At 37.4% G+C, this 18,869-nt stretch overlaps 1 protein-coding gene across 6 annotated transcripts; it reads left to right on the forward strand.

Annotated features, from left to right (window-relative positions):
- LOC131798853 (ephrin type-A receptor 4) lies at positions 1-18,719 on the forward strand. 6 transcript variants are annotated; one of them, XM_066171814.1, is made up of 26 exons: positions 1-144; positions 257-320; positions 579-1,298; positions 1,929-2,072; positions 2,284-2,359; positions 2,851-2,912; positions 3,517-3,640; positions 4,342-4,512; positions 6,178-6,300; positions 6,549-6,634; positions 7,137-7,767; positions 9,194-9,241; positions 9,758-10,120; positions 10,268-10,470; positions 10,740-10,803; positions 11,614-11,716; positions 12,251-12,312; positions 12,875-13,039; positions 13,250-13,360; positions 13,442-13,629; positions 14,768-14,887; positions 15,066-15,136; positions 15,576-15,616; positions 16,055-16,151; positions 17,029-17,128; positions 17,418-18,719. In XM_066171814.1, exons 9-26 carry the CDS (start codon positions 6,234-6,236, stop codon positions 17,487-17,489), a joined length of 2,592 nt encoding a protein of 863 aa, XP_066027911.1. In that variant the 5' UTR covers positions 1-144; positions 257-320; positions 579-1,298; positions 1,929-2,072; positions 2,284-2,359; positions 2,851-2,912; positions 3,517-3,640; positions 4,342-4,512; positions 6,178-6,233; the 3' UTR covers positions 17,490-18,719. The 6 variants fall into 6 exon arrangements, with proteins under 6 accessions (XP_066027911.1, XP_066027909.1, XP_066027910.1 ...); XM_066171812.1 differs by having other exon boundaries at positions 6,212-6,300; XM_066171813.1 differs by having other exon boundaries at positions 1,000-1,298; positions 6,212-6,300.
- Positions 18,720-18,869: the final 150 nt, after the last annotated feature.

Raw genomic sequence — 18,869 nt, forward strand, 5'->3', positions numbered from 1 at the left:
GACTCTAAAGGAAAAGAACGGCGTCATCAAAGAGTATCACGTGACTTATGTAAATGAGGATGATGCTTCGGAAACCAAGACTCTCACCACAAAGAAAATGGAAGCGCAGTTTGATTTGAAGGCGGGAAAACTTATCAATTTCAGGTCGGGCAAACTCTCTCATAAGTTTGAATTAACTTAAGCATCAGTCGAAATTGCTTCTTATGCTCGTGAGGAAGAAACCTTTTAGATAAATGCTTTACTATTACCTCCCTAGATATTTGCTGTAAACGACATCGGAAGGGGCCCTGCTGGGATCAAGACGTACACGCCAAGAAAAGGTTAGGTTGTTCATCGTTGTTGAGTCAATCGGCTGTAAGATTGACACTATCAAACTATCACCTAATGTATCTTAGTTTTCACATTTTCTTTCAAACCATTCCCGTCAGTGAAGTGGAAAATCAAATCAACTAAAATTGAATAAAGCTTATTCAAGTTTTTAGTTCACATACTGGTCTACAATGACAACAACTCAATCCAGTTACCGACCACTAGACCTTAATTAAGTTAAGGAAGATTCGTCTTGTGATCTTTTACAGTTTAATAGACAGGAATGATTGTGAAGATATTGCAAGTCTAGACAATCAATGAAGGCATGAGGATAAACCGGAAAGGAATGAGGAAGGTTACGGATTGAGAAGATCATCACAGCTTGTCAAGGACAAATTTTATAACTAATCCCTTAAATTGTTTATTTTGTTGTTGTTGTTGTGAGGCGTAAACCTTAAAGTGGCTCCTTTGAGCAACAATGAATGAACGAAAAATAAAATTAAATGAAAGAAATAATGACAGAAATGCGAAGAATAACGATTGGACGGAAAGATTAGAAATTATGTATTTGAAAACCGTATAATAAAATTCAAGCTAATTTTCTCTGATCGAAAATTATTAGATTTCATTTTTTCCCGAACATTCTGATTGAAAGATTGAGTAATTACTGTCGTGATTAAATGGTTACAGATAACTCGAAGAAAATACAGCTTATTGTTTACGCAGCTGGAGGAGGAGGAGCACTGCTGCTCGTTATACTAATAGTGGTCATTGTTGTCTTTGTCGTGTCTCGTAGAAGGTAAGTATTTTGCAGAAAAGGAGGTGTTTTTAATTTTACCTTGAGATCAGGTCTTGATTTCATTAAAATGGGAGCGAAAATCAGTTATTGTCTTTATCTAAAGTATGGTGCGATGTATATATTTATGTGTGTTAAACTAGGAGAAGTAAAAAGAGTGTAGAGGAAGCCTATATGCAGGCCCTTCAGCAAGGTAAGACTATTTGATATTAGTACAGCTAGCGTTGTACCTCGAAATCTGCGATCTGATTGGCTTTGTTACTCACTATCCACACCTAGCAGACAGCGAGTAAATTGGGCGGTAGTAAACAAAAAAAAGTAAAATTATGGAATTGTCGCGTTGCCCGGATCAGATTTGAACGACTAGCAGATTAACATTATCACAACTAGAACATTCGCTTTGATTAATTATCACCAATAATAATTTTCTCGATAGAGGTTTCGGTTCCCTTCTGAGAATAATCAATTTAAGATTATTGCTCAATTAATTTACAGAGTTTCTGCATTTTCGAGTGACATGATTAACGCTTGACCAATTAGCGTGTATTTACGTTTATAATCACCTGGCTTGTTGCAAATAAATATGTGTTTCCGCTCTCTTCTCTTTCGCTTCTACTCTGTCGAAGCCACTTATACAAATGGAACTGTGCAGTTACCAAATCATAATATCATTGCACTGAAAGCAAATCATTGACGTCTTTATGCCATATTGGCCATTCAAGGACAGAAAAGACATTACCTCCTTTAATTGCATACCGTAATTGAGATGGTAGTTTCAGAGGTGTGATGTAAGTCAATATTTCCTGAAACTTTCCATTTTTAGGTAATGAACTTCAAACCACGAATCTTCGAGACCAGCGAACCTACATCGACCCTAACGACTACATCGACGTACAAGAACATCTGACATCATTCACGACTGAACTAAAAAGAAGTGACATCAAACTCGAAGGAGTTATCGGACAAGGTAAATGTTTAACCTAGATCAATATTGACGATAAGTTGACTATTGTTGAGTCAGGGAAGGAGTAGGTTCGCAGTTGCTCAGATGCTTGGATTGATCTTTTAATTTTAGTATATATTGATACGTACAGGTTATTATATTTAGCTTTTGCGCAGTTGTAATACAAGTGTTTGTCAGATAACTTTTCGTTATCAAAGGTGTTTTCTTCTCTAAGGGAGTTTGCGGATGTCTACAAAGGAATATTAAAGTCTCGTGAAGGCAAAGGAGTGGTTGCTGTCAAAGTCTTGAGGGTCAGTCCCGTCATGCATTGCTTTGATAAGATGGACATCGTACAGCGTAGCTTAAATCATTCAGTCAGATTAACTCTACTTATCTTTTGCTGATACGTGTAAATTTGCGTTCGTTATTTCGTCCTCTCAATTATTCTTATTTCATATCCCACCACTGATGACGAGATTCATAAATCTAATATCATGAGAGAATGTCGATGTTACTATGATAAATGCACTATTTCGTTGAAATGTTCCTTTTTCTTTATTTCAACCTGGTTCCAGCGAGAAAAATCAGAAAGATTTTCTTTCCGAAGCATCCTTAATGGGCCAATTTGATCACCCAAATGTTATCCGCCTCGTCGGAGTGGTGACACGAAGTAAGAGGAGAACTGAACAATCTTTATTGAAGACTCGACAATGAAATCATGAAGCTACTTTGTGTCAGTTTTAACATACGGTTATCTACAATGATACTAGATTTAAAGTTGAATTGATTTCCATGCTTTCAGGTAGACCAACGATGATTCTAACGGAATTCCTGGAAAGTGGATCATTGGATCACTTTTTACAGGTTCGAGACTTGCATCTAGTTTTCTGTGTGCTTCGCTACGCTTCGTTTGCAATAGATAGGAATAACGAGTTGGTTCTTGATCTCGCCTGGCGAGGGTTTAACAATATTCTTCTGTAAAGAACAACAACAACATCAACCAAAAACAGTTACTCAAACCTAATCAAAATACAGAAACAAAGTTCTGATTGGGAGGCTTGCGCTTGTAACTGCTCATTTTGTGTCATAAACACCTTATGAGGCAGTAATTGTAGTGTTTTAAAATTGCAATAATGATGCACTTTACGGAAACCCTTTACATCTCTCCATCAACCTTCCTAACAAAGAAAAAAAAGAAGGCCTTGTAGTTCTTCCAAATTGTCCTCCCTTGATTTACGTTACGGCTACAGAGCAATTGAACATGTCGTATCTTAACCACTTGCATTCGGAAAAATCCAGGGTATTTAAATTTAGGTGGTGGACCCGGAGGACGCAGAAAGATCTTACGTTACAAAAAATGAATTGAAGTGAAAAAGCTCAGACAAAAGGGAAATTCAAGGCATTTTTAGTCCTTAGTTAAAAACGCTCCCTTAAAAATCGTTAATAATTTATTTATACATTATTCCAGTCCTAGTGCAAATAAAAATGATGACGAGTTTCCTACTTCTAACCTCGTCGACTACGCACCTAGAGTTAGCAGAGAATGGAGCCTCCATTGATCATTTGGCCGGGAGGGGGAAGGGCTTATAGAGGTACAACTGTAGCTCATTGATGTACCCTTCTGATTATATTTTCATACTTCTGCGCTACAAATTAACGGGAAATGTAACTTTAGCGGAACTAAAAAGCGTTCACAACATTTATCACTTCTGCAAACTCAGCTGAACCTCTACCTTCGCTATAAACTTTAAACCTCTCCAAATCTCTGGCTGCATTGTCAAATGAAGTCTCTTTTCAGAAAAATCTATGACGATTTTGTACCTGTATCCATGAAGTACCAATATCTAAAGAGCAAACATATATTAAAACTGTCAGGAAAACTTCGCTCTCGAACACATAATGGCAAGTTTGTTTTCAGTAGTTTCTTACCCTCAAGTTTTCCGCCATCTTTGATTTCCGCTGTACATACCAGCTACTTACCACTGGCTCAGTTACGACTTGGCAAAAATGGCGGACAACTGAACCAGGAAATTTAAAGCTCGTTAAATGTAATGTGATGCAACTATTTTAGAAGTATGTAGATTATTACAAAATCATGTCACGGTTGAATTGGGAAATCACACGAATTGATATTAGTTTCTGAAAAACGCTGAGAAACATTAGTTATCAAGAATATTAGCTACGAAGAACACATGGATTTAGTTTGCTGATGAAGACAACAGGAAAGATAGACAACCAGCGTTTTGCTTAATGTCTTTTCCGTCAGTGAAATCAACTGCATATATTATTTCAGTTGCACTTTAGCGGACATCGATGCACACGACCTTTAGTCGTTGACAAACTACCGCGGAAGTCTAATTGCTATTACACCATTTTGTCCTCAACCTGTTTTAATGGTAAATTATTTTCGATCATCCATCAAACTCCGATCAACTCGGAACAATCAGTCAATTACTGGCAGCTGGTAAGTGTACTCTCTGTTAGAGAACATTAGATTATTCTTTAACAACACAACGATAGTTTATTGAGTCAAGTGAGTGGTTTATATCATTGTTTACTCGTTTAAAGTTTTATGATCGCTTCTTTAAAGAACCCTTTTTCTATTTATTCATCGTTTATAATCTTAATACATACTCTTTGACGTTTTCTAAATTTGAATCAGCGAAGGCGACAGAGAAAACATTGTTCCTTTAAGGGAACAACACCGAACGCTTAGAACATTTCCTTGTGAGGAAGTCAATCTGTCTAGTGCAAAATATTTGAAAACTTTGTTGGCTTTTGACAGTATTTGGATTGCCTCATTAACCGGACCAGAGTAGGTATTTATTGATGCATATTCATTCAGACTTCGACGTTAAGGACAGGTCAGTCTAAATATGCACATGTAGATAATTGACAAGAAGGGTTCTCACTGACCACTTGTTTATGGAAAGAAATTGAAAATATATCCGGTTGCTCTTGCATACGGCGGAGAAAAAATGGCAAAAAACTTGGACAGAAGCATGTTAATGTGTGACTTAATTGAGAAAACAACATAAATGTTTGTCACACCACCAGGTAGCCGTTTCATGAAGCCACATCTGGATCAAAATTTTCATTTGTCAAATTGTCCTGGCTGCTTTATTTTGCGTGGCCCGTCATTTTGTATTTAAAACTGAAATTCTTTCTATAATACCATTACTAGAAACGATACAGCTTAAGCACCTTCCATTGTCATTTTTTTTTTCGTTAAAATTACCGTGGAAGAATGAAATTGAAGTGAGAGGTCTTTCAGTTTTATAGAGTCAGTTTCACTCTGACCTATATGTTGCTAGGTCAAACTGACAGTGAAGGCAGGACATTGTAGGGCATATCTCTGACTGCGTAGATTTGTCCTTAACTAACTCTAACTTTAACAGTAAAAGATATTCTAATGCAGCGGATATGCAAACAAGCCAGATTTTAAACTTATGTCAACTGAGACATTTAAGAGAAATCGAGGCTCATTTTGATCAAGAGACGGTCAGGGAACATAATATATGTGACGTAAATGAAAGTGATCCTCGCAGTTATGTGCACTACTTGGGCAGTAGTGAAAATAAGGCCTGAAAAAAATTCAGGCATGACCTTTGCGATACTGGTGCAGCGCTCTACCAACTGAGCTATCAAGTCAACTGGGAGTTGGCTTGTTAGCTCAGTTGGTAGAGCGCTGCACCGGTATCGCAGAGGTCATGGGTTCAAATCTCGTAGAGGCCTGAATTTTTTTTCAGGCCTTATTTTCACTACTGCCCAAGTAGTACACATTACTGCGAGGATCACTTTCATTCATGTCTTTATCGGAAATTTATCATCACTTTTCGAATAATCTTTCGTATAATTTGGATGAATCTGAAATGCGCTGTACATAATTGTAAGACTTCATAAGCAGTTGTTCATTACGTATCAAACATCCTACAACGGCACACAGCGATGTAATCCTTTCAGCTAATTCTCTTACATGCACCCAGTGCTTGCAGCGATCATTTTTTTCAATTTTTAGGGCAACATGGCTTATTTTCAAAGTTCCATCATCCTTTAAAAAGGGGAGGGGGGTGGGGTGGGGTATGAAACAAGCTGCTTCCTTGTAGTTACTTTACCTTTTTTCACACAGGTATAATGTATTTGATATCTTGATTCAACAACAGATCAACGTTCATCATATGCTGTATGGATCACTTTTTGGTCACAGTTTCAATTCTTCTACTTTTTGTGACCCTTTCATCCTCTGATCAAGGTATGTGGGATCAATAAAGAGGGTTGTAATGAGGTGATGGATTTCACGGCTGACGATTAAAAATTTGGCCATTTTACGGCTAACGGTTGATTTTTCCGTTATGGTTAAATTAAAAAGTTTTACGCGAAAATTTCTTAACGACTTATGGTTAAAAATTAGTCCATTTTTACGGTTAATGTTTGTCAGATCAGAAAAGCTGTCAAATTTACACAACTTCATTAATAACCTTTCAACACATTTCTCTGTAGTGATTTTAGAGAAACAGCCAGTACCAAGTAAGAGCTGGATCTGGGAATCATCAAGGTCACTTAGTTCATCCGGTGGGCCGGCCGGGGTATGATTTTATCTTTTAACTGTTGTTTAGTCATCTGAGTTTAGTTCATATTCTTCAATACTCTTTTAATATTTTTATATGTATTATTTCACAGTGGACGTGAATTTTACATGGTTCTTAAGCACACTTTTCTTTTAAATAAATACTGAAATGAAGCTTGAGAAGATCCTAAGAAAATAACGCGATCTATCACAACATTTTCTTTTCTTTCGTATTTTTTCCCTTTCCAATCAAAAACTATCTTTTTAAGCTGAAAATTTTCAATAAGGAATGCTACCGTCCCCTTTCACACGGTTTTAACCTCTCGTTTAGTCATAGGTCTACCGGTACTTCAAGCACTGAAGCTGGAAGTTAAAACATGGATGTTCTCAATTAAAACCCCCAAAACACAATGCTATAATGAATGAAATCCAGTGTTCCTCTGTTACAATCGAAAATAAGCTCTTTTTTTAATGGATAGAATCTAATAACCTCCTAATATATTATTTCAACTGACTAATAGTGGGTGAGGCTGACAAATTACCAAACCTGTGATATTTCTCTGAATGGACACCCACAACCAAACAACTGGCTTCGAAGTAAACCTATAGGGATCCACAGTGGAGTGAAAGCAGTCCACATTACTATTGAGTACCTAACTCGTAACTGTTCGTCCTATTCTGACAATGGAGGGAAATATTGCAAAGAGTATTTCGACTTATATGTACATCAGTCTGGGCAACCAACGTACCCCGACCCTCTGACAAACAATGCTACCTATGAGAAGATTGCTAAAACAGCTCCGTCAGCTCTTAGCATAAGAGTGCCTCAAACGTTTAATGTAGATGTTAAAAGAAAGTACATCATATTGGCGTTTCATGACCAGGGTTCATGTACTGTCCTTTACTCCGTCGCTGTTAAATATTACGTCTGCCCAGAGACAGTTCATGTTGGCGGTTTGGTGAACTTACCACGTACAATAGCTCCAGCAAACAGCTCAGAACCAGTTGTAAGTGGTTGTACTAAAAATTCCGTCCACGAGCAAGGTGTTTTAAGGGTGAACTGCCAAAGTGATGGGGTCTGGAACATGAGTTCACTAAACGGAAGATGTATATGCTTGGAGGATATGGAGAATACGAGGGGGGAATGCAAAGGTACACAATTACATAGAAGTGCAGTGCTGAATAATTCTTCAGGACTAAAACCTTCTCAGGCTGGCAACATGATTAGACAAAAAGATGATTAGTTGTTAGCTCGGTAATGAAATAGAGTGCCAAGAATAAAATCAGCGAAAGTCAATTGAAATGACGTTCCAATGATTCGTTTATCATTTTTCAAAGTCTGAGATTCCGATGAGTTTTTTTATTACTAAAGAAGCGTGTAAAAGTCTCGTTGCAAGTGATTAAAAACTCTACAATGCAGAATGTAGAAAGTGTTAATTGAGTACTAAATAGTTTTGCCATAATTGAGTCAGATTTAGTGTTTTGTTTAGGTTTTTTCCCTGGATGAAGAGAGAGCATTTCGTAAAGTAAGCATTCAAATTTCCCACGATATTTCTTGAGGATGGTAAATTGTTCGTGTAGATCTTTGTTCCTCTGATTGTGGGCGTTATGCAGCTGTTTTCCAGTAGCTAAGAGCTTGTGTTTACAATATGTTGGAAAAAGTGTCAGGTGAAAAAGAGGATAGGCGTTTTTGCGTCTGGTTACAAACGTAGGAGAAAGAGAAAATTTGGATTCCCCACGAGGAATCAAATCCCAGACTCTCGAATTTTGCATTCCGACACTCTGTCAGAGAGACTCTCTAAAGCGAACGAGCTCAGTACTAGTTTCATAGATAGTGCGAAACGCTTCCTGCACACTGCTAGGGTCAGCAAAGTCGAAAGCGTCAAGTAAAGAAATAAAATAAAAAACTATGAGAAACACGAGCCCAGTAATGTAATAGACAAAGTCTAGTAAGGAGACGAAAAAAGCACATTTCTCTACGATCAGACAATTAAAACAATTGGAATATGTATCCTCAAGACCTCTCGCCTATATGTTTCAGTTTCATCACTCAAAATCATTGCAAACCATCGCCAACCCCCAAACCTTCTTCGTTTCATTTTGATCTTCGTCTTCTGATTGAGGTGCTTTATCTTGAGACCAGCTCTCACTGCGACATAAGCATAAGTATTAGCGTGAGAAAACTCGATTTATTCTTAGCATAAATAATAGAATGGCGGAAGCTTTTACTCTAAGGAAAGAATCTAATCAACTGATAACTACATAGTCAATTACGAGCATAAGTTTAAACTAAATGAAATTCAAATTTGACAGGACCAATTTCCACTTGAGTACGTGAAATCCCAGTTAAAATGAATAAACTCTTTATATTTAGTCGTTTGGAAAGTGACTTGTTAGTGATAGGGATGGCTTGTAGAATGTAGGCTACGACCGATGGTAATGGCCTTTCCCTCCGTCACTGGTTATTGAAGAAAACGCTAAACTCCACAGTTTAGCTCAACTTATTTGTCTTTGGCTGAGATGGATGAAAATTTTTTAATCGACTTTATCAAGATATCGATATAATTTCCTTCTTCAGATTGCCCAGAAGGTAAATACAACGAAGGGAATGGCTTTAACTGCACAGGTACGGATGCAAATATAGCTTTGTAATTTGAATGGCGTCTGTTCGATTATAGTTAATTGGTTAAGTGGTCCCAAACTGTATCCAACTCTTCATATTTATTTTCAGTTGTTAGTGCATCACTTTACCGTGGATATCTCGAAATTTTGGTTCACTTACGATTAATTTTGTCATCTTCGTGTGACATTTATCCGTAAATTATATCTTACACATTTGTCATTTCTACTGTATGAGCATCTGTTGAACAAATCTCCTGTTGACGCAATCTCCTGTTGTAGCCATAAAGCAAACCAATAACACCAAATTCGTTAGAATGTTTCCTTAATCTTTCTCTGGCAGACAAGCATGAAAAATTTTAAATATTTAGGTGATGGCCTATTTTTTTCGGGTGGTCACTTAGTTTACAGGGTTGATTTTCCTAAAAAGATAATGGAGAAAATAGACTGTTAAATATAATTCATAAAAGATGATTCCTGAATAAATATTCTTGTGCTACCCTCACAACATATCCTAATTCAGTTGTACCATCAGCCCCGAAAAATGTCCAAGTAATCTACGTTAACCGAAGTGCGTTGGAGTTAAAATGGCAGCCTCCTGCAGTAACCGGTGACCAGACCCACGTGTTTTACGACGTCGACTGCCTTAAGCCGTGTGAGGGTGAAGAAGAAAACAAGTGCGTTAGTAGAGCTTGCGGGAGTGACGTCATTTTCATACCAAGAAAGGATAGCTTCAATGTCACTCACGTTATTGTTGGAAACCTTACTTCATATGTAAAATACACCATGAAAATCTGCGCTAAGAACCGAGTGAGCGAAGTAGCGAGAAGGAAACATAGAATCGAGGCAAGTCTCTCGGAAGTAACAGTGAGGACAAACGGATCAGGTAAGTCATGATCGGCTCCTTGACTAAAGAGAGTATCACACAAATTCCCATCTATTTATCTATTGTTTCGGTGTAGAGACTTAGGGTTACATCACAGTTCATTTCATGATTCAAAGTTTATGATTCATCTCTGTGAAAAAAAACTAGTTCCAGGTAAACCGGAAGTGTCTGTCGAACAGCCGGAAATGGCTGTTGTTGTGTCTTGGACATTAAAGGAAAAGAACGGAATCATTAAAGAGTACCACGTGACATATATAAGAGAAGATAAGAACTCAGAAACCAAGACTCTTGCCACCAAGAAGATGGAAGCAAGGTTTGATTTAAAGGCTGGAAAAACTTATCAATTGCAGGTAGAAACATTTTATTACTTATCCGAGTTAATAATCAGTTTATAATCTCTTTTAGAAAAAAAAAGTTTGTTTAAGGCAACTAAATAACAAAGTATTAAATATTTAAGATTGAATGTTTTGGCACTCTTAAGGTTCATGAAGTATAAGTGATTGTAAAATGCACGATGGCTGAAAAATAACGTCTAACCTTAGCTCCATAGGAAGACGCTATTTTTGTGCTCTTGAGGAACAATCCTCTCTGATGAATACTATGATTTCTCTTCCCTAAGGTATTTGCCATAAACCAGATCGGAAGAGGACCTGCAGGAGTGAAACATTTTACAGTGAAAAACAGTTAGTATGTGTACTTCGTTACGAAGTCACTTTACTTGTAAGATTGACTTATTGGGACTCTCTTAACTATTTCAGTTTGAGCATTTTCCTTCTAGTTATTCCTATAATTTCAGCCCAAAATTATATCAGTCAATTTTGTGTCCCTTAGCTCTTGGGTCCCATGACACCAAGAATCCGAAAAGAGGACTATCATGAAGTTAGAAGAATTGCATTACGACCTCTTTTTAGGTTAAATATAGGGGAATTTTGAAATGATAGAGCTTGAGTAGAAAAGCAGCAAAGATATCAGATTATATATTAGACCAAAGAGGAAGGTGGGTGGTTAAGTACGTTGGAGATCAACCAGTATTGTAAAAGACAAATCTAAAGGAATTCCAGTTTTTTTCGTAAGGCATAACGCTGATGTACTTGCGTCAAGCCGGAAATTTTGAACAGAAGTAATGATAAGAAATTTGAAGGAAGGAGTTTTTCGGAAAGGTACTATGAAGAAAGAAAATAAGAAATTAGTTAACTAGGAACGAGTAATGGGTGTTCAGCTAAGTTTCTCTGTTAGGAAAAGATAAATTCTTTAGGTTTTCGCAATCTTAAAAAAAGTATGGAAAAACGATCACAGATGGAATACACATGATTCAATGCCCTTTCACTTCAGCGTTTGGCATTTTAAGTTATACATACACTCTTAGCGGTAAAAAAAACAACACAATTTCTATTGACAGTCTTGGTGCCATCAATTCACGTAAATTTTTGACATCGTCTCCTAAAGAAAGTTGAACAAATTCTAATTTTGTTGTTGCTTTTATTTACTGTTAGAAACCAAGGTTGAGACCTATCTAGGGGTCGTCTACGCATTGGCTGCCTTACTCTTACTAGTACTTTGCGTCATATGTTTCGTCTGTTATATCGTGTGGAAAAGGTAAGTTTGGAAGGTATCTAGCAAAGAAGAACATGGAAATTTCAGCTCCGGAAGCCATTTAAGTTGAAGAATACTCTCAACAAATTAAAAAGTCTTAGAGCTGTACAAGAACTGACCAAAACACAAGAAATTCACCAAGTCACGAGTAAATATTAAGTTTGTGTTTTATTCAGTGGATAAAAGGTTAGTGTCAAATTTGAGAATTTCTGAAACATTCAGATGACCTATGTAGCTCAATTTTTTCTGGGCTAAAAGTTTTTCAAGCTAGCCGACTAAGTTTCCTTTATCTTCGTCTTGAGGTCATAGTTATCGTTTGAGGCAACAGAAAGTGAAACATATTTTAAACGTAGTCAAAACTGAATCACCACAAAGACGCTTGAAGGGATACAAACATTTCAACTAAAATGTGTAAAACTGAAAATGAAATTTTAACTGTCAGTCAATCTTCTGGCATGGCTTCATGCTTCCCTACCTTATTATATTTCTACATTAAAGCGAAAGAAGAGTTTAATAATTTCGTATTTGCGCCAATAGATGGTGCCGAAGCCGAATTGCTGAGAAAAGGGCAGCTGAATCCAACATTAGGGTATGTGATGGTAAGTCCAGTTTATATCACACTATATCATATACATACCAAAACATTTCAACCAAAAGGCCCCATTTATATGGTATTGGGTACGCGAGCCAACTCTCCCCCCGAGTTACCCTAAGCGAGCTAACTTTTCACTTATTTCTTTACAAAATTCAGCCGACCGTTTACATGAGGTTGTGAACTCATCTCGGGAAGGCGAGACAACTCGAAGGGAAGGGGGAGGGGGGAGGGGATGCGTGCGCACGCTAAGGCAAGGATGTTTACAGCTATTCTTTCCCCGTCGTCTGCCATTTTGTCGAATATGTAACCTGGCCGGACGAGGGTTAGCAGATGTCAAATTTCATATCAACGCCCCGTACACTTGTCTCTATCCACAGGCGCACAAACTTCCCTCTTGAGGAGATAAACATAGTAAAGATAAATAAATAATAATTATAATAAGGGAAGACTCCATAGAGTCGCTTTATTTGCCTTGTGCAGAAGAGAGACAAAAGCAGCAAGCAACTGCGGAGAGCCTTGGTTTGTTTTCGCTTTCTGCATGCTTACCATTGAAAATTTTTCCTTAGAAATTCCGATCAGTTCTCTTCATGAGTATCAAAATGTGGATGATTTTAAACTTGACCGTCAAAAGTTAACCACAGTTCAAGTACTTGGAAGTGGCAACTTTGGTCAAGTTTGTAAGGCAATTTACGGACCTTTGAGAACTGAAGTTGCTGTTAAATCATTAAAAGGTACGTTAATCACCATTTTTTATTGGCTGAAAAATGTTTCAAATGTCTTTAATAGATTGGAATGCATTAGTTTCATTTAATCCAATCTTGCTATCAAATGTAGCTATGTATGTACTCTTGTCCGAGTCCGTTATAGATATGATGAAGGTTCTCGTCAGCTTTCTTCTGTAAACCTGATCATTTAGTTTGTATCTTAACATTACGTTTTAGATAATGCCCTGCCGAAAGACGTGCAAGATTTTAAAACTGAGTTGGCCTTTATGAGCTCCTTGCAGCCTCATCCCCATGTGGTAAAACTAATTGGTTGCTGTATTGAAAAAGGTACATCCTGATGATTAACTGATGCACGTGAATGATTAATTGACTGATCGAGAATAACCTTGGGCTTTTGTTTGATTCCAGATCCCTCACTAATAGTTTTGGAGTATTTAGTGTATGGTGATTTGTTGGGATACCTGCGTAAAAGCAGAGGAATTGAGGATACCTATAACATAGGAGAAAAGGGACCAAGTTCATCACTGAGAGAGAAGGACCTCTTGTCTTTTGCGTGGATGATCGCTGATGGCATGAATTATTTAGCATCAATGAAGGTAAACTTGACATTTTTCACCACTAAAAACGAGGAAATCACAAGAAACCTATTTCTTCCTAGAAACTCGTATGTATTGCAAAAGGGTGGATATTAAAAGTAATGTATGATCGCCATACATTTTGCATTTTTCATCGTGCCTTTTAGCACGATGCAAAATAATCACCCTTAACGAAGGGTCTGTGTAAAAGAAGTTAGCGAAGTTTAATTAAGAGTATGTGGCCAAACTGGGAAAACTTTGATCGCACAATTTACATTTTATTTCAATACCAACTCGGCGCGGACAATGATAAATGGGGAATAATACATGGTTGTAAGACGACCTGACGTGATTTGTTTAATGTACGTTTCATGAATGTTGATTAATTATGAGGAACTCGCCTACCTGGGCGAACATTTGGGCGTGAACTTTAAATATTTTTATTGTATAAACTGTAGTGCTATACAAGGATTTCCAATCCTGAGAAAAGCCTTATCAACACAGGTGAAAAATACAATAATTTCACGTGTGTTTGATATCGCCAATCAGCTGCTGACACGTCACTCGCCTCTTCGTGCCACTCCGTGAATAACTTAGTCATTCTCAATCGAAGGTAGTTTGTCGAAATTTTTCGCCTCGGATCATGGCTACTAAAACGCTGAAAAATTGTCATGGCTAATGGGGGGAAGACAACCAAAATACGAAAAAAAAACCCGAAAGTTACATAATCAGTGGCTTTGCTAATGGAATTTCTCACGGCTGAAAACGAAAATCTACAACAGGAAGATTTGCCACCAAGCCGATTTTGGCCGTGTACCTGAAAAGATCAATAAAAATTGAATACTTGAGAACTTTGTAAATTGAAAGTTAGCCGCGCTCACTCGTGAGCTTTCTTGTTAAACGCTCGAATAGAAATTACATCTCTACTAGCAACCATGAATTGTTCCGTTTGAATTGCCGGAATTTGATAGTTGACCGCAAGAAGGGGGTGATCACTGAATGGTAGAGCACTGCAGAGGTTTATTTTTAGTAGCAAATGAATATCTGTACGAATAAGAGAGTTGAAAAAAGGGTTGAAAATGAAAATTGAGAACAAAATTAAAAGAGCTTATGTTTCTCTCAAGACGTCTCTGAACAACTCTCGCATGTTGTGTTTCAGATTGTTCATCGAGATTTAGCAGCTCGAAATGTGTTAGTGGGTGACAACAAAGTGTGTAAGATATCAGACTTTGGTTTAGCACGTGGTTTGGAAGAAGACATCTACACGAGAAAAACTCAGGTGAGCTCTAAATAAACTTTCTAATCAAATAATTTTATAAATAGCTTTCACTATCTTCCCTCTTTATTTAGTTGATCCTCTACTTTAAGTTCTTCGAAAGATAATATTTAATTGTATATTGTTTCAGTTCTCATAGCACTGTTCTTTTCATATATTTTTGCCGTTCCCCAATTTCAAGGCTCGTCTTCCCATTAAGTGGATGCCTCCAGAATCTCTATTCTATGGAACATCAACTACTATGAGCGATGTGTAAGTTTTTGCTACCTTCTTTTTCTCTAACCCGTTAAGCCTGAAGTTTTTAGCAGTTTTGTTAACCTCCATGGTGATTTGACAAAATTTTACGAGAACCAGTTGAAGAGCAGAAGTGTCTTATGTTCTTTCATCTTCACCCAACATTTCAGTTTTCCTTAATTTCTTGACGACACAACCGCATTGTATGAGACTGATACGTGCTGTTAACACTTTTCGGAAATAGTTTCACAGAGTTTGACGCGGTAGTATAGCCACTGCATGTCCAGGGAACCCGATGTATGAAAAACCTGTAATTATCAGAACAAGCTCTTTTCTTCGGCCAATCAGCACTCATTAATTTCAACTGCGTGATGAAGGGTATTATATGGAGATTGATCATAAAGTCCAAATAATAACTTACGGATTAAGATTATGTGAATATTTCTATATTCTACAGATGGTCTTACGGCATTGTGATGTGGGAGGTGTTTACCATTGGTATGTCTAGTAATGTGGAGAACTTCCCTCTGGCCACGGGACATAACACTTTGACTATAACATGTCTTTCATATGGCAGTTAAGGCTGAGCAAAACTATTGTAGATTCACTGACTTTAAAGATCTCTGGCAGGATTTTGAGGTTTAGGGATAATGGGTCGGATGAAATTGTACAGATACTTACCTGTAAAACCAGAATGAAGCGGCAAACTTGCTAAATTTTCTGCTCCCTACCTCAACCCAACCTCTTCCCCCCTCCCCCCCCCCCCCCCCCCACCCCTTTTCTCGTGGAGAGGCTATTCTAATGCATTTCCAACCGGGCAAATCGGATTGCCCAAGTTTTATACAAATTCCCTCACAATTTTCTCAAAAGAATCTTCCCTTTGAGGGACAGGATGTTGAAGCACTGTCAACTTTTTTGTTACACATATCGTTTCAGGTGAGTCACCTTATCCTGGAAAAACATCCCGAAAAACTGCTAATTTGTTGCAGACAGGGTACCGTATGCCAAGGCCTGCACATATCTCACAAGAGCTGTAAGTATACCTGCGGACTGCACTATCTTACCGCGCGAATAGAAAGATAAAGCAGGAAATTTACGATAAAGATTAAACTTTTGTTGCCGCCTACCGCCAAAGGTAAAGCATTTACATCTACCGAAAAGTGAGTACGAGTAGAATTCATTTTTTTAAGTACTGTTTTCCATAAATTTAAACTTAATATTTGTTATTTCTACGACTTCTCAGTTTTATTTAGCTAAAATTGAATACTGAAATACCTTTGACTAACCGATTTCATGGTCTGTACTGCATTTTACGGACTACATTAAATTTTCCCTCGGATTTAAGGCTCGCGCGGCCATAAATCCAAGCGGAAAAATCGAGGTCCATGACTTTCAACCAAGCATAGCGTACGTTCTAACTGGGAGATATAATAAGAATTCTGACTTAAAAAGTCATGCGAGATGCAGTTCTTGCTATTCAGATAGTGATGTTAATTGTTTCGGATGAACGGAGTAAATTATGTGAGTAATGACGTTATTCAGTAAATGGCACAGGCATACTCGGAAAAGAGAACTCCACTGAGCTACTGACAGGAGCCTCGAGGTAGACTAGGCGGTTTACTGAACTAGGCCCATGGTGAAATATTTCTACATGATGCTAGCATTAGGAATCGACATGTGATTCTTTTGCGCGATGATGAATGAAGATGGTAAATTTTAAGCGAGGTAGTTTGGCAAAAGATGATGTTATTTAAGCATACTCGGAAACATGAACTCAGAGTGCTAATACTGGGTGTTGAAAGTAAATTATCCTCTTCATTTTTTACTCGTTCTCTTTAAACTAGTGAACATAATATAGTATCAATGTCAAGAATATATAAGTTATTTCATAAAAGTCATTCCTATTTCAGGTATTCGATTATGAAGGAGTGTTGGGAAGAAGAGCCCTCAAAGAGACCAACATTCCAGTGGCTTTGCTCCGCGATGAAACGACTGCTGGATGATCATAAGGTTTGTTTGCAATTATTTCCCCCGAGGTTATATTTTTGGTCTGTCATTTTACATCAAAGCCCCTGGTTATAGCATTCCTTGACTTCCCCCTCCCCCTCCTTGACAGATTTTATCCCTCCCTCCTTTCGACACGGTGTTTTATTATGCTTGAAGGGGGAGGGGAAGGGTACCATACAAAAGTCTAGGGATGATTTCTAGCTCAGAAGGATTCACTCACTAAGCATCCCCTCAATATAATTTAACAAGATATTCTTTGACAGGTGTTGTCTTTATCTTATCTCTTCTCCAGACTTATGTGAACTTGGAAATCTACGACGGCAAGAACTATGTTAACTTTGATATGATGATGGACAAGGAGTGATGAAAGTTGTTCAATTTATTTCATTTAATATTGGAGGGTAGAGGTTCAATCAACGACATATACCTCATTTATGACCTTACCTCTTAATTATGCAAGTAGAAGTGAAATTGAAGAAACTCCTTCATATTAACGATGCAAAAGGGTTCGTTTTGGAAATATTTGTTAATAGCGTTTGTATCAGGAAGTACATTGCGTATTATTTTACGGAGAAAACCGTTTAGCGAAAATTTTGGACTTAAAGTTAAGTTTAATATTGGAATCTGTTAGAAATTCTTAATTTTCGACAAATATTCAAAGAAAGCTTTTTCTCAATGAATTGTTGAAATATAAAAGTAGATTTTAGCTTGCAGCCCAATTAAGCACGCTTTAACTATGTTTATTCTCTGGCTTATGTACTACAGCAGCATTAAAGTTGCAATACGGGTTTGAATCATACAGTCGGTCTCTGTATGAAAGTATTATTATTAAGAATGCCTTTAAGGACAGCAAAAGACATCGTGTATCAAACTTTCAAATTTTTTGGACCGAGGTTTTGGTGAACGGTTATTTCGACAGCAAGCTTAAAAAACAAAATTTGAAATTTTTAACATTCAATAACATCTTTAAAGATCAATTGCATTCTAATTTTTAGGATATTAGTTGGAATTATAGCTTATAGTGAATAAATCAATAACGTCAAACTAGCTTATCGGCTGACACGAAAGATTTAATTTCGCGACAAACATTTGGTGCTAACAAAGACACATTGCCAAACTCTCGCAAACATGTCTTAACTATTGATGAAACCTGTCTGTAGTTCTTCAACTTCAGTGTCATTCTGGGCTGAAATAATGGTCATAGCTAACTTTCACCAATGAAATGCACAAATTCATCGTGATACCACGATCATGATACCATGATCCCGAGCTAAACGAACTATTCTGCCCAAAAGCATCCGTAAATGAACCCATAAAAATAAAAATAGTTAAAGGCCAGACATTACTTGAAAGTTACATTTACAACGAGGAAACTCCTCCCTCCTGTCAGCCGAAAAAAAAAAACTCCAGATGCACCGGAGACACTTTTTCGAGGCACACCTTTCTGGGAATTTTTGTGCGACGCATTTATGAACAACTTCCAGTGACTCAGTGATTTTCCAGTAACGTCGCATTAAGGGATCGCTCAACGAACAAGAATGGTGGTTAGTACTTAATTCGTGGGCACAATAAAACCGAGAGCAATAAGTTATTAGTTACACTGTGTGATGTCTTTTAAAGTAAAGATCATAATACATTTAAAAGGTGTTGAGTCTAATAGGCATCCGAGTCCGTAGTTACAGTGAAGGGTTGATAATGATAGAATGAGCGAAACGGAGGGTATCTAAAATTCCATTCAACGATG

The sequence above is a fragment of the Pocillopora verrucosa genome, chromosome 9, assembly GCF_036669915.1.
Source record: "Pocillopora verrucosa isolate sample1 chromosome 9, ASM3666991v2, whole genome shotgun sequence".
Taxonomy (NCBI): domain Eukaryota; kingdom Metazoa; phylum Cnidaria; class Anthozoa; order Scleractinia; family Pocilloporidae; genus Pocillopora; species Pocillopora verrucosa.

Excerpts from the sequence above, each read along its gene's own strand:
- LOC131798853 (XM_066171814.1), top strand. The coding sequence starts at position 6,234 with ATGGATCACTTTTTGGTCACAGTTTCAATTCTTCTACTTTTTGTGACC. Across the intron at positions 6,301-6,548 it reads CCTTTCATCCTCTGATCAAG|TGATTTTAGAGAAACAGCCA; the intron begins GTATGTGGGATC and ends ATTTCTCTGTAG. Across the intron at positions 10,121-10,267 it reads AGTGAGGACAAACGGATCAG|TTCCAGGTAAACCGGAAGTG; the intron begins GTAAGTCATGAT and ends AAAAAAAACTAG.